At 56.5% G+C, this 13,649-nt stretch overlaps 1 protein-coding gene across 2 annotated transcripts in view; it reads right to left on the bottom strand.

Annotated features, from left to right (window-relative positions):
• Positions 1–13,649, bottom strand: part of STX18 (syntaxin 18) — an 80,050-nt gene that overhangs the window by 1,467 nt on the left and 64,934 nt on the right. For both annotated transcript variants that reach the window (XM_005866139.2, XM_005866140.2), the window contains 6 exons: positions 13,252–13,329; positions 13,028–13,094; positions 5,971–6,086; positions 3,374–3,462; positions 2,528–2,586; positions 1,423–1,492 (listed from right to left, as the gene is read on the bottom strand). In XM_005866139.2, the coding sequence (XP_005866201.1) occupies positions 1,423–1,492; positions 2,528–2,586; positions 3,374–3,462; positions 5,971–6,086; positions 13,028–13,094; positions 13,252–13,329 (479 nt within the window). The remainder of the gene's footprint in view (positions 1–1,422; positions 1,493–2,527; positions 2,587–3,373; positions 3,463–5,970; positions 6,087–13,027; positions 13,095–13,251; positions 13,330–13,649) is intronic.

Here is a 13,649-nt window from a genome sequence, read left to right as displayed (position 1 = left end):
ACGAAGGGCCGGTTTACACACACGAACCCGTGCACCCCCACAGCACCCCCACGTTACAGAAGGGAACTTAAGGCTCAGAGAAGTTTAGTAAGTTGCCCAAAGTCACACAGCCACCCAGTGCAGGACAGGACTGGGCCCCAGTGCTTGCACCCCGCCCAACCTCGAGTGGGGATCACGGAGCGGCCCCCACGCCGGGTGCCCCAGTCTCACTCTTGGGAAGTGCGGAGAAGCAGCTTCAGATGCACGTGCTCTCAGACGCGCTGGCTTCACGCACGTGCACCGCCTCACCTGTGGCTAAGGCTCAAACTTAAATATCACAGGACACAAGGTGTCTGCAAAACATCTACCCCCAACACTTGGGACACTTCAGAAAGGTGGGTCCTGGTCTTCCTGTGGAGCCCCTGTCCAAGCAGCCCCCAGCCCGGCACAGGCAGGCACGGCCGGGGGATTGGGGCTTGGGACTTGGGGCTTGGGGCCGCCTTCCTTTAGGGGAGAGGGAGAGTGTGTGTGAGCGTATGTGTACAGTGTGCATGTGTGTGAGAGTGTGTACAGTGTATGTGTGAGTTTATGTGTAAAGTGCCTGTGTGAAGTGTGAGTGTGTGTGTACAGTGTGTGAGTGTGTACGGTGTGTGTGAAGTGGAAGGGAGGGAGGGAGGGAGGGGCTGTTCAGAGTGTGGATTTGGGGCAGCCTGACGGGCACCGTGCTGTGGGGGAAGCAGCCTCCAGCCACCTGACCCAGCAGTGAGTGTGACACTGGGCGCTGCCTGCTGCTGTCACCTCTGAGAGTCAGGCAGTGGGAGCTTGAGAGAATCAACGTGAGCAACGGCAACACAGGTGACAGCCCCCGGGCAGACCTGACTCCTAAGGCCTAGAAACTCGCGAAGCCAGGGAGGCACCGCCTTTCAGACCCTGCACGGGAGTGGAGGCTGCAACCAGGACAAGTGCAGCAGGTCGGAAGGCTTGGCCAGCTGCTGGCTGGAAGCTGTCAGAGCTGCAGGCAGACACGGCCTGGAAACCACGGATGAGAACCCCAGCTCCCGGGGGGCCGTGTCACTGCTGGTTAAAAGGCTACTACCCATCGGCCGGTGCCGGCTGGACGCTTTCCGCAGGTTATCACTGACCTGACAGCGCGGCCACCCCATTTTCTAGATGGGAAAGCCATACTCGGAGGGGCGGCCCTGCCGGCTGAGGGCCTGCGGAGCCGAGACCCACGCACCTCCCTCCCGCCGCGTGGCACGGGCCTGGCCAGCCGGGGTCCACGTGGAGAGCTGCCCGGAGACCGAGAGGCCGTGGCCAGGAGCTCTGCCGCGAATGCACCCTCAGCAGCACCTGGCTGCGGGCACAGCCCCAGACAGACCCCTCGGGCGGTGCCCCGAGCGCTCAGGACCTTCCTCTCTTCCCCTAAAACTGCTGTCTTCTTACCTGCTGTAAAACCTTCTCTGTGAATATCTCTTGGAGTCTGGAAATTTCAACCACTTTCCCTTCAATTTGCCTTCATTAAAAAAAGAGATCATAGATTCACTATTAGTACTTGGTAATCTTCACAGGAAGGTCACACAATTCTAAAGAAATCTTTTAGGTGAAGATGTGTGAGAGGGAGGGGGACACTTTGCCACTGGTGAGAGAGGAGGGGTCACCACGTCAGGCTGGGGAAGGGGCGGGCAGTTCCCCTGAATGTCTGCAGCCCAGTGGGGTGCGTCGGGCTGTTGGAAATCGCCCTCCCGTGTAAGCAGATCCGTGTGCCCTGCCTCTGGGCCAGAGGGTGGGGCCAGGAGCATGTGGCTGCGCCCAGTTACGAAAAGCAAAGCCTGTCAGGCCTGCGCCTAGACCAGCCGTGGGCAAACTACGGCCCACGGGCCGGATCCGGCCCGTTTGAAATGAATAAAACTAAAAAAAAAAAAAAGACCGTACCCTTTTGTGTAATGATGTTTACTTTGAATTTATATTAGTTCACACAAACACTCCATCCATGCTTTTGTTCCGGCCCTCCGGTCCAGTTTAAGAACCCATTGTGGCCCTCGAGTCAAAAAGTTTGCCCACCCCTGGCCTAGACTGTGCCCAGTGACACATGGAGGGAGTCGGAGAAAACGTGAGAAGATGTTGAGAACCCCTTACTGATCCGGGGGTCAGGGGAGGGTGTATTTACCTTGGCCACTCCCTGTGGGAAGGGGAACCCCCTCTGGCCTGTCTGAGAGCACCCTACCGGGGTGGCGCCTTCCCCGTGTCAGGGGCAGCAGGGGTGGGCTGGGTGGACAGGGCACTGGAGGTAACGCTGTCCCCGCACAAGCAGTGACAGGGGCAAGAGGCGAGAGGCTGTGGGCAGCAAGCGGGGCTCCAGCCCAGGTGAAGCAGAGATGTTCCTGGCTCCTCCCAGACCAGCTGAGGGGCAGGAGGGGACTTGGGGGAAGAGCAGGGGCAGCTGGTGGAGCTGTCTGGGAGGAAGGACTAGGAGGCTCACAGGAAGTGGAAAAGGTCCCGGTTCTGGAGTTGTAATGAGGCCACGAGCCGGCAGGAACTGCACACATACCTCACTTCGTCGAACAGGCTGTTCATTTCACCAATGAGGCGCTGATTTTCTTGTTCAAACTGCAAGGAAACAAACACATTAAACATGAGATCACACTCAGGTCTCAAAAGCGCTGCAGCCAAAGACACGTGCCCAGCAGGGCCTGAACAGAAGCCTGGGTTCCTGGGGCCACCTGGGGAGCAGCGTCCCCTGGGCGCAGGGGACAGGACTGGAGAGGTCTGCCAGGGGCCAGCGCCTGTCTGGACAGCGGCCCGCACTCCAGGGCGGCCACATTCAGGCTGTGGTTGAAAACCAAACCTGCCTCCCCAGCCGAGCGCAGGGCAGCCCCTCAGTGAGGCCTGGCGGGCTCAGGCGAGCAGGGAAAGGCCGTGCTGCCGACAGCACCCACTGACACCAGGTCTCAGGAAGGCTTCCGGCACTTTCTCTGGGAACTCGCCCAGCTGGCAAACTGGCAGCTAGAGGGCAGGGAACTAAAAGATGTTACTCCTGGCATCGTTCAGTCATTATATGCTTTCTTCACGTTACCACGGCACCAACGATTCACACAAGTAAGAGGCGCCAGAGGACCAACTACAAAACACCATTTAGTCTCGAAGACATTTTACTGCTGCTGAAAAGATATCTAACATTATTCCAAGGCAATTTCTCCTTTAAGTATGCGACTGCAAATTTAAAATACATAAAAAGCATACCAAGAATTAGGAAATCTAGTGGATAAGTTGTATCTAAAACAGTTATAACTTTTAAAACTTGGTGTACAGGGCAAGGGCGTGCAGGACGACTTCCTACTGAATAAAAGTCTTGCGAACGGGTTGAAACCGAGCGCGCAGGAAAGAATAGCATTACCATCTGTATTTCCTCTGGGGATAGCTCGTCTTCGCCTTTGCTGTCTCCCCAGCTTCCCAACTCAGGCTGTGCTTCAGCTGGAATCTTTTCTGTTAAAAATAAACAGAAGACAAATGTTCATTTTAGAACGGGCTGCAGGATGCAGACATGGAAACCAGGGAGGGAGCTCACGGGCGTCCATCTTCAGTCACCTGCCGGCCAACAGTCAGGCCCGGCAGCCTGGCTCCTGGACGGTGTTTAGACCCGTGTGTGTGTGTGTGTGTGTGCATGTGTGTTGGTGTGTGTGTGCGTGTGCGTGCACGTATGTTGGTGTGTGTGCATGTGTGTTGGTGTGCGTGTGCGTGTGTGTGCACGTATGTTGGTGTGTGTGCATGTGTGTTGGTGTGTGCGTGCGTGTGCGTGCACGTATGTTGGTGCGTGTGCGTGCACGTGTGTTGGTGTGTGTGTGCGTGTGCGTGCAGGTATGTTGGTGTGTGTGTGCATGTGTGTTGGTGTGTGTGTGCACGTATGTTGGTGTGTGTGTGCACGCACGTGTGTTGGGGTGTGTGTGCATGTGTGTGTGTGGGTGGAGGGCACCTATGCGTACTGCACTGATTTCAGTGATGGTTGTGAACCAATGGCCATTCTTCCGGACCGGCCTTCCCATGCTATTTTACTTCAAAACACACCCCCTCCCTATGCTTTCTGAAGATTGCGAAATGTATGGGCATTTTCATTGTAAAAGAATCATCTATACACAGAGTACAGGAACAAACCACCCCTCCTCCCATTCCTCTCCCGGAAGGACCCTCTTATGCTTTGATGCAGCCCCATAAACTTTATCGAGGCACATTCACAAACAGGTACCAACTCCCTGCCCCCCCCACCCCAGAACGAGGGTATGCTTTTGCGTGTGGTGGTCTGTTTTACTACAAGATCGCAGTGGTCACACACTGCTCTAAAACGCGCTTTCCATGACTTCCCATGTACCTCGCAGACCATCCTGTGCGGGTCCACCCAGATCTGCCGCAGCCTTTAAATCGCTGCACAGGGTTCCACTGCAAGGACCCGCTCCCCCGGCACCACAGCTCCCCTCCCTGACCACTCGCTGCTGTTTCTCACGGGGATGACGCACCGTGTGCCGGCCCACGCACAGGCTGGCGGCTCAGCACGGACCTGGGCATCGGTGCTGGGGAACTGTGTCCTCCACGAAGCACCGGGCACAGGCTCCGAGCAGGGCTGCCTGCCCAGGGCCGGGTCCGAGGCCCGTGCACTTTACACGGCGGACGAGAGAGGGGGAGGGGAGAGGACGGAAGGGACCACGCCTCCTTGGTGGAGACCACGATGGGGTCTCTGCTTCCAGAGGTGACTCTGTCTGGTGTCAGTGGTGCCTCTGGGGGCTGCCAAGTACCCGAAGGCTGATCTCAGCCCTCAAGATGGACAAAGGAGAGCTTCTGCTCTGAGACCGATCCGGCAGCGGAGCACCGTGACAGCACAGAGCAGAGAAGCCGACTGGGCCGACCATGAGCACAGGTGGGTATTCGGGTTACATCACAAAAACACACGCCGCCTGCGACTTTGTGCAAGACTTAACATAATGGCTGCATGGCTGCTTTTGCCAGAACTGTTATCATATTGGTAAGACACATGTATAGATAATTGTGTATAATATACAAGTAAAATACCTACACAATTTACATATAAGAGACGTTTATAGAAGCCAGGCTGAAAGCAGCTTTGGAAGCGGACGTGTGTTTTCTGAGATGACATCCAGGTGAGAACACCTGTGATTTCCCTCATCCCACCTGTCCCCAGGCCCGCGGTCCCTGCTTGACCTCATTACCGTATCCATGTCCAGCTTTTACTTCTATACTTTTAAGGATAAGAACACAAAATTAGGAACACAGAAGCCAGCGAGAGCCAGCTCTGAGCGGGACTGGCCAGCGTGTTCAGGGAGCTCCCGCTCAGACAGCAGGCTCCCCTGGGCCCCTGGGCCATGCTGCCCGCCTGCCGTGAGCGTCAGCCAGTGCTCTGCCCGACCTCCTGGTGGCCCAACGCGAGCAGACAGGCCAGGCCCCGGCCACACCCCTTTCCGACCTAATTCCCACCCTCCACCCGCCGTGTGCCTCGCTGGCCCACAGTGCTTTCTTCACTCTGAGTATTAGTTATGCGTTCCCTCTGCCCCAGCAAACAGGGCGGCGCCTCAAAATTGGGGCTTCCCCCACCCCTCGCGCTGCTCCACCCCGAGGCTGGAGGTCAGCTCCACGCAGGCCACTGCTGCCAGTGCCCCAGGCCACGGGAGCAGTGCACAAGCACCCGCTTCCTGTGACTGACACGCCAGCCCCTTGAGCAGAGATCTCCACGTCTCCTTCTCATGGAGCCCAGTCCCACCCCCTGGGGCACAGCAGTGTCAGCTCCCGGGGATGGGGTCCTCCCACCTGCCCCCGAGCGGCCCTACGATCCGCTGTGACAGGGAAAGGCTGCCGCTTCCGGTTCCCCCTGCTCTACGGGAACGTAGACAGCACGCCTGTCGGGCTGCGCGCCTGCTCGCCCGCTTGGTGTTTTTGCCAACAGGTCATTGGAAGGGACGCAAGCACGACTGTGAATCGGACTGTTACCTGCATGTTCCTCAGCGACAGGCTTCTCTCCAGAGTCCTGCGAAGGGTCCAGGGAAACTTCCTCAGAAGAACCGGGTTCCCTTGTCCTTGCGGTTGCTTCTGGCTCCAGCTTGGCTCTGAAAGGAATTGCCGTCATAGCATTTACTTAGGCAACAGCATTCCATCTCGACAACAGGAGGGAGCCACATGGGCCCCAACATGCTTGTTCTGCGCCCCCTGAGAGCAGAGCTGCACCTCTGGCCCAAGGACCACCCTGACGCCCTCGAGGGGGAATAGGGGGAACTTATTCCAAGGCCCTGCTCTCCGTCTGCAGGGTGAGGGCAGGGGAGGGGCGGTCAGCATGTGCTGGAGCAAAGAACACAGGAACCCGCCCCCCATACTGACACCACACGCAACACGCGGCAGCAAGGCTGCCTCCTCCAGTTCAACAAGTGCAGCAATGCAGTGTCGCCGAATACACCACACACGCACGTCTGTTACATGACACATACAAGCAACGTCGTATAGTAGCTTAAACATAAGGTCATCTTTGAACGTCCGCTGGGTGGACCAACCTGTCTCAGGAGCCACACTGGCACTGCCCCGGCTCCTCCACGGCTGTGCTGTGTTCCACCTGCCGGGCTCGGCTCCATCTCACCTGCTGAGGCCTTCTCCCACTTTCCTACCCAAAAGGCCTCTGTCCACTCCCCGGCACCCGCCCCTGCTCACGGCTCCTGTTCATGGCCTGTCCCGCTCCAACACGTGTGCTCTGAGAGCAGGTGGGGCTCTAAGTCCTGTTGCTGTGTATCTAGATCCCGGATGAGGGCCTGGCATTCAGCGTTTAATAAATACATGTTGGATGAGTGAACACTTTATACCTGTCAGTAAAGGGCCAGGAACAGAAACAATTTTGCTTGTGAAACACCGAGCCTTGTAGTAGCTGTACTGGAACCACACAGCGCTATGGATATCAGGCAGAGCGCTAAACAGAGCTGGGATCAAGCCCACAGCAGCAGGCAGAGACTGTGCACGAAACAGCCATGCAACTACACCGAGGACGGCACAGTGCCAGCTGATGTTTACTGAGGCTTACAGTGTACTGAGCATTCTCTGAGCCCTGCACATGGGTAAGTGTGATACCACCCATCCCAGGAGGCAGGCACTAGTGTTAATGACCTTTTTGCAGGGGGAAACAGGGTCTGAGGAAAGGAGACCTGTCCCGGCCACAGGGAGCAAGTGGCTGGGCTGGGAGGTGACCTCAGGAAGCTGGCCCTGGAGGAGGCCAGAGGAGGCTGTGCCCCTCACCTGTCCTCCCTCGGAAGCAGCGACAACATCACATCTTAAGAAGAGCGTGTGGGATGGGCAGGTTTAGTGCAGTGACCTCTGGGAAGTGCAATCTGCTATTCTAAGTATCACAAACGTGCACAGAGATATAGTTACAGGATATTCATCACAGCACTGCTTATAGTCACAAAAGAAATGACTTAGATGTTCGTGGAAAAGTGCCTGGTTTACAGTTAGGAGATATAAAAAAAGAGACTCTCCATTTGCAATGCCAAAACAAACAATAAAAAACTAGCAATAAGAGATTTAAAAAACCCAAAAAACCCTGCAGCATAAACTAACTACTTAACAAAAAAAATTTAAAACCCATATGTGAAAAACTAAAAGATGTTCTTAAGAGATACAAAATATACTGCAACAAATGAGAAAACAGATGTTCTTGGGTAGAAAAAAGAAACACCATAAAGATGCCAGCTCTCCCTGAGCTGTAGACGCACTGCGATCCCCCTGCGGGCAGAGAAGGCCGTGATGAGCCCATTGGAGCAGCCGGAGGGTCGGGAACACTGTGCACAAACCCGGACCTTCCGCTCACGCTGTGCACGTCAGGGTGTCAGGGAAGAGAACTGGCTTCCCCCTCCCACCGCTCTGTGCATGAAAAACTGGCAGCCAATCATATATTACTCAGAGCTGTTGCAAAGCCTAGACAAAATAGTAGATAAAAAAGGTCCCATGTCAAATGTAAGTGCTTTACAAATTCTTACTACTGAACTGCTCTAACACATGTGAGGTGGTTTTATTCGTTTTGCTGTGAAACAATCACAGAAAGTCTGCTGCAGGTCAAGGGCCATCGGAAGCGACAGGCCCCCGATGCCCTTCACCTGTGAGCATCCTGGTGTTTCCTAACACAAGAGCGCTCTCGGCACTCAACCGGGGACTCCCATCAACACCGGGTTTGGGACCGTCTTCAGTCCTCTCTGCTCCAGGACCTGGAAACAGCAACGGGCCAGTTACTCAGTAGGACAGCCTCGCTTTGTGTGTGCCGGGCCTTCCCTGTGGCTGGGTGCAGGCTCTGCATCTCCGGCATGAACGTAAGTGCTTTCTATTCACATTCTTCCCCTCGCATCCTGCCAGGCTGTGCTGATTCCACTGTGATCGCCTGGCGACGGGGGTGCCTGCCAGGCTTCCTCACGTAAGGCCACCCTTTCCCCTTTGTAATGAAGAGGACTCCAGGTCATTATCAACTTCAAACTTTCGCTCTGTCCATTCACTCCTTCCTGTCGGGGTGGGCGCCCGGGGTCCTACGTAACTCAGTGGGTGACAATCGGCTGTCACCATGGATGCGGATGCTCTAAGTGTCCCCAGTGTGGCCAGGAGAAGCCCCTTCAATGGCTGGTGCCCTCGCACGCCCCCTTCTCTGAGCCCTCCCTTGCTCTCTGGCTCATCTTATACTCAGCCTGCCTGAGTCAGCCATCTCTCCCGGGCCCGGGTTCTGGAAGCTGAGAGCTATGGAACAGCCAGGATCTGAGCGCTGCCCATGCTATTGTCACTGGGGTCACTGTCCCGGCCCCTAGCTGCAGCGCTAGGAGCATACAAATGCACCTGCATACCTGTGCACACACACGGACAGACATATTCATTTCTACATCTACCTATGTACACTGCAAGCCGTGAGCCCACACCAGTCCTCCATTCTAACCCAACACCACAGGGTTCCTGCTGGCTTTGCGCCTTTCAGGTCTCCATGGTCTTCATACAGTGCTCACACCTGGTCAGTCCTCTGAGCACACCGGGCCGCACCTCCACCGCCACCCTCCCCACGCAGGTGCGCAGGCCCTCCTCTTGCGCCCACTCTGACCTGCTCTGGGAGCCCCCTTCGCGGGACACCCCTCACCCCGCCCCACTCCACCTGCCAGGCGGCACTGTCCACAGGGCGCACAGGGTTCCTGCTGGCTTTGCGCCTTTCAGGTCTCCGGGAGTGAGAAACCTGACTTCCATGGTCCTCATACAGTGCTCACACCTGGTCAGTCCTCTGAGCACACCTGGCTGCCCCTCCACCTCCACCGTCCCCACGCAGGTGCGCAGGCCCTCCTCTTGCGCCCACTCTGACCTGCTCTGGGAGCCCCCTTCGCGGGACACCCCTCACCCCGCCCCACTCCACCTGCCAGGCGGCACTGTCCACAGGGCGACGGGTAACTGACTTTACACGAAGGGCTCCCTTTGCCTGCCAGGCTGTGTCCAGAGTGCGCCACGGCCAGTCTCCAGCTGAACATGAACAAAGGCTGCAGTGCGGCAGGCAGGCTCCGACCAAGTTCAGTGCCTGCTCTTAAGTGATAAAAACACATCTGATTATACACAGAACGCCTACCGAAACCCCTCAGGGGAGCTACAAATTATCTAGTGGAGGCAATTTGGAAAAAGCCATTTAAAAAAAGTTGTCGGAAAGACCAGTTTATGCCCGTGATTTGTTTAGGTTAATTTCTCCGACTGGAGGCGGACCTTCCTCACTGTCCACGTGTCTCTGGGTCCCCTATCTGAGAAACCTCGTGATTCTAGTTAACATTTCAAAAGAACAGGAGATAGAAAAGAGGATGAGAAATGGATTTTTCAGTTTGAAACAAGAAAACATGTGGGAGAAGTTCCTTTCAAACCGAAATAAAGCCCTATGCAAATATTAGAGAAAAGTCATTCATATACTGGGCACGACACTGCTTTTATGCCCCCGTAAAGAGGCAATTTGGAAAAAGCCATTTAAAAAAAGTTGTCGGAAAGACCAGTTTATGCCCGTGATTTGTTTAGGTTAATTTCTCCGACTGGAGGCGGACCTTCCTCACTGCCATCGGCAGTTCCCACCTGGCCCACGTGTCTCTGGGTCCCCTCTCTGAGAAACCTCGTGATTCTAGTTAACATTTTAAAAGAACAGGAGATAGAAAAGAGGAAGAGAAGTGGATTTTTCAGTTTGAAACAAGAAAACACGTGGGAGAAGTTCCTTGCAAACCGAAATAAAGCCCTATGCAAACATTAGAGAAAAGTCATTCATATACTGGGCACGACACTGCTTTTATGCCCCCGTAAAGGCTCTGGGTAGGAAGAAGGCATGGTTGACGTGCAATAAGAGGGCACGATCATTTCAAAAGTGGCTTTCACACCAGCCACAGGCACTCAGCACTCCCGGGAGCGGGGAGCCTCACGCTACCCTACCCAGCCACCTGCCCCGCAGCAGTCCGCTCGCTGCTCAGCTGTTGCATCCTGCGTGTGAGGAGGCTGTCAGGCCACTGTACTCAGCGTGGTGCACGGACCAGACCAGACCAATGAGCTGGCTGTCACGGCTCTGCTACGAGACTGTAGAGATGAAGAGTAAGCACTGGAAACATGACGGCAATCTGACACTGACAGGTAATCGTGGCTCATCTCCAGCTCAGGGGTCACCCAACTTCTGGGTTGGGTCACTGCGGTGTAAGCTGTGAACGCGTCCTGTGCAGTGGACACACCTCAGTCCACGGCGACTGCACAGAACAAGCAACGAAAGCAGCCTTCGCCCCAGAGCCTGCCCTCACAGGTGGGCACACTTCTGAAGGGCAGCAGCACCTTCTGAGAGAGGGAGGACGGGCTAGAAGGAGGTGGACCATCGTGAGGGCCACAGGTACCTCCTCAGGGCCTGTGCTCAGAGTAAGTGGCACAGGACAGATATCTGGCAGCAGACAAGGTGTGCGTCACGTCCAAATGAGAAAAGTTCCCACCTGACTGACTTTAATTTGAGAAAACTTCCCCTGAGAGGCAGCAGCAAAGCCTCCTCTTGCTTTACTTGGGTGCTTGTTAAGTCTCAATGCCAGGCCGCCTGGCATGAGGCAGCAGAGCCTGGAATCTCTCCCTCTGGGGGGTGAGAGCCAGCGACCAGGCCGTCTCGATGGTAAATCACTCATCCCCAGGGGCGCCCTCTCCTCCCAGACGCCTGGAGACTGCCCGACCGCGCCTTCCCCAAAACTTCCCCAGACACTGTGCTCTCAACACCAACACCAAGCCCACTGCAAGCTGCCCGCCTACCCGAGGCTCAGATCTCAGTCCAGCTGTGATGCTGGGCAGTGTCCCAGGTTCTCCGAGCCTCCACTTCCACAGGCTGCTAATACTAACAGAGTGGTTGTGAGGGTTAAAGGAGGTAATCAATATACTGCCTGACCCATGACAAAGGCTTAACAGTATATAACAGTGCACATTAACACACAGTGACGGCTCATGCAAGTGTTCCACCTACACCAACTCACTCATTCTCACAACAACCCAACCAGGTGGGCAGGGTGAAGGCTTCCATGTACACATGAGAGGAAGGCACAGGGGAGCTGAGTGACCTTCCCACAGCCACACAGCGTGTACGCGGAGAGCCAGGATGTGGACACAGGCGGCTGGCTGCAGCCTGGGCTCCAAGGCACGAGGCCATGCTTCTTGGTAGCTCCATCCCCCCTGAACGTGGTGCTGCCTCACTAACGTGACATGCCCTGCGAGGCTGGCTCACTGTCCACGCTTACGCAGCAGCCCAGCTGCCTCTGAGCTCCGTGAGGCCGAGACGTCGCCTCTGGCTCCGCTCTGCCTGTGCTCTCGGGGCCTGTGTACTATAGTCCCTGCTGATGGGTAACCCGGCGCATCCACACACTCTCCCACAGGTGGGCTGGCATCTGCAGTTCCAAACCTGCCTCACGTGTACAGAAGCGTCACCACAGCAGGCAGAGGCTGCTCAACTCGGCCGACTTGCAGTCTGGCCCGTGGCTGGTGCCTGGGAACCTGGACTTGACTCCCAGACCTGACTGATAAGGCTCGATGTGCTGAACTGTGGGGAGGCAGTGTGGCCAGGCAGCAGGTGCCCACCTGATCAGCCTCCACGACAATCCCCGAGCAGTGAGTCTCTACTGAGCCCCCTGGCGTCCACGCTTCACACGAGCTGTCACAGCCACGCCTGCTGCCCCTGGGGAGGACTCTGGGGCGTGCCCCTGTTCCCCGCACTGCCTGCCCCTCCCGGCTGGCTCTGCACCGTCGCACTGTGATGACTCAGCACCGGGCAGGCTGCACGCCAAATCCTGTAAGTCCTTCCAGGAAGCCACCAAGCCTAAGGGTGGAGCCGGGACCCTGACATGATAGGAAAATTTGTCCCCAAACACTATGTACTGTATCTTCTGAAAGAACGCCCTAAAACCTCCCCCGAGTTAGACGTGACCAGGAGTCGGGCCTGGACCCAGCTCTCCACGTGCGTCAGGATGCAAGCCGGGACTCTAGGGGCTGCCCCCAGCCCCCAGGGAGGACAGACGGGGGACAGACAGGTGCCACGGGAGACTGGGGTTGGGCCTGCCTGCATCCTGGCTGTGAGGCCTCGGGCAACTCATTATACCTGCTGGGGCTTCTGTGTGCTCACCTAAGCGGGGTCCGTGCTGGAGCGGGGCACGTGGGGGGAGGGTGCAGGGCATGGCGCAGATGCCTGAGGAGGCCTGGCGGGGACACTGCCCGCAGTGCTCAGCTCTTCCCTCAGGAACTAAGACGACAAGATGGGTAGAGGCACAAACTGTGCAAGGGCCTCTGCTCCGCCTGGCTGCACCCTCGGGGTGAGGTACCTAACTTCCTGAGCCGCAGCCTCCCCACCCATAAAATCAAGACAACAGCCCCGCCTCCCGGGGTTGCTGTGAGCGAGTGAGGCTCAGCGAGCGCCCGCCCCGCATCTGCAGGCACTCCGCACGGCCCACGCAGAGCCCGAGCACCACGCCATCATCACCATCACTGCTGCTAACGAAGGGCCCCACCAGACAATACTCACAGCCTCTTCTTATCCACCACTCGTTTCACGCGGATGGCTCGTTGTTCTGAGTACAGTTTGCAAACTCCTGTTGCAGGGGAAGCACCAGAACACAGAGCGATTAAAAGGGCTTCTCGGGCAAAGGGCTCATCAAATACAGTGAGACGCTGTGGTCTTCCGCCAGCAAAGCTGAGCGCACATCTCATCCACAGAAACGCCCCCGTGACGCTAGGACAAGGACGTACTTCTCAGGTAGTCCTGGGTGAAGTCCAGGATGGCGCTCCTGTGCTCCCTCACTTGCTGGGAGTGTGTCTCCTTGTGGGCTGCAACAGAAAGCAAGGCTCAGGTCTCTGCACGCACCTCTGCTGAAGAGCCAGGCGTCCGCCTCCTTAGAGTTTCTCCACTGAAAGCATTTTAAAACCCAGCTACAGAACAAGAGCGGCGTGAGCAGCTGCCTTTTTAAAAGAGTAAGAGCGTCAGGCTCTACGAGATGAGAGATGAGCCTGCAGAAAAACCAGTCACACAGCTGATGGTCTGGCAGCGCGTAAGAATGGTGTTTGGTGCACCCACTTCTTGAGAGCAGACCACACACTCCCAGTGCCTGGGACGGTGTGTCCTGCCCCGCCCCCCCCCTCCCGCGCCC

This window comes from Myotis brandtii, unplaced genomic scaffold (assembly GCF_000412655.1).
Source record: "Myotis brandtii unplaced genomic scaffold, ASM41265v1 scaffold223, whole genome shotgun sequence".
Lineage (NCBI taxonomy): Eukaryota > Metazoa > Chordata > Mammalia > Chiroptera > Vespertilionidae > Myotis > Myotis brandtii.
This window is presented reverse-complemented; position numbering and strand designations above follow the sequence as displayed.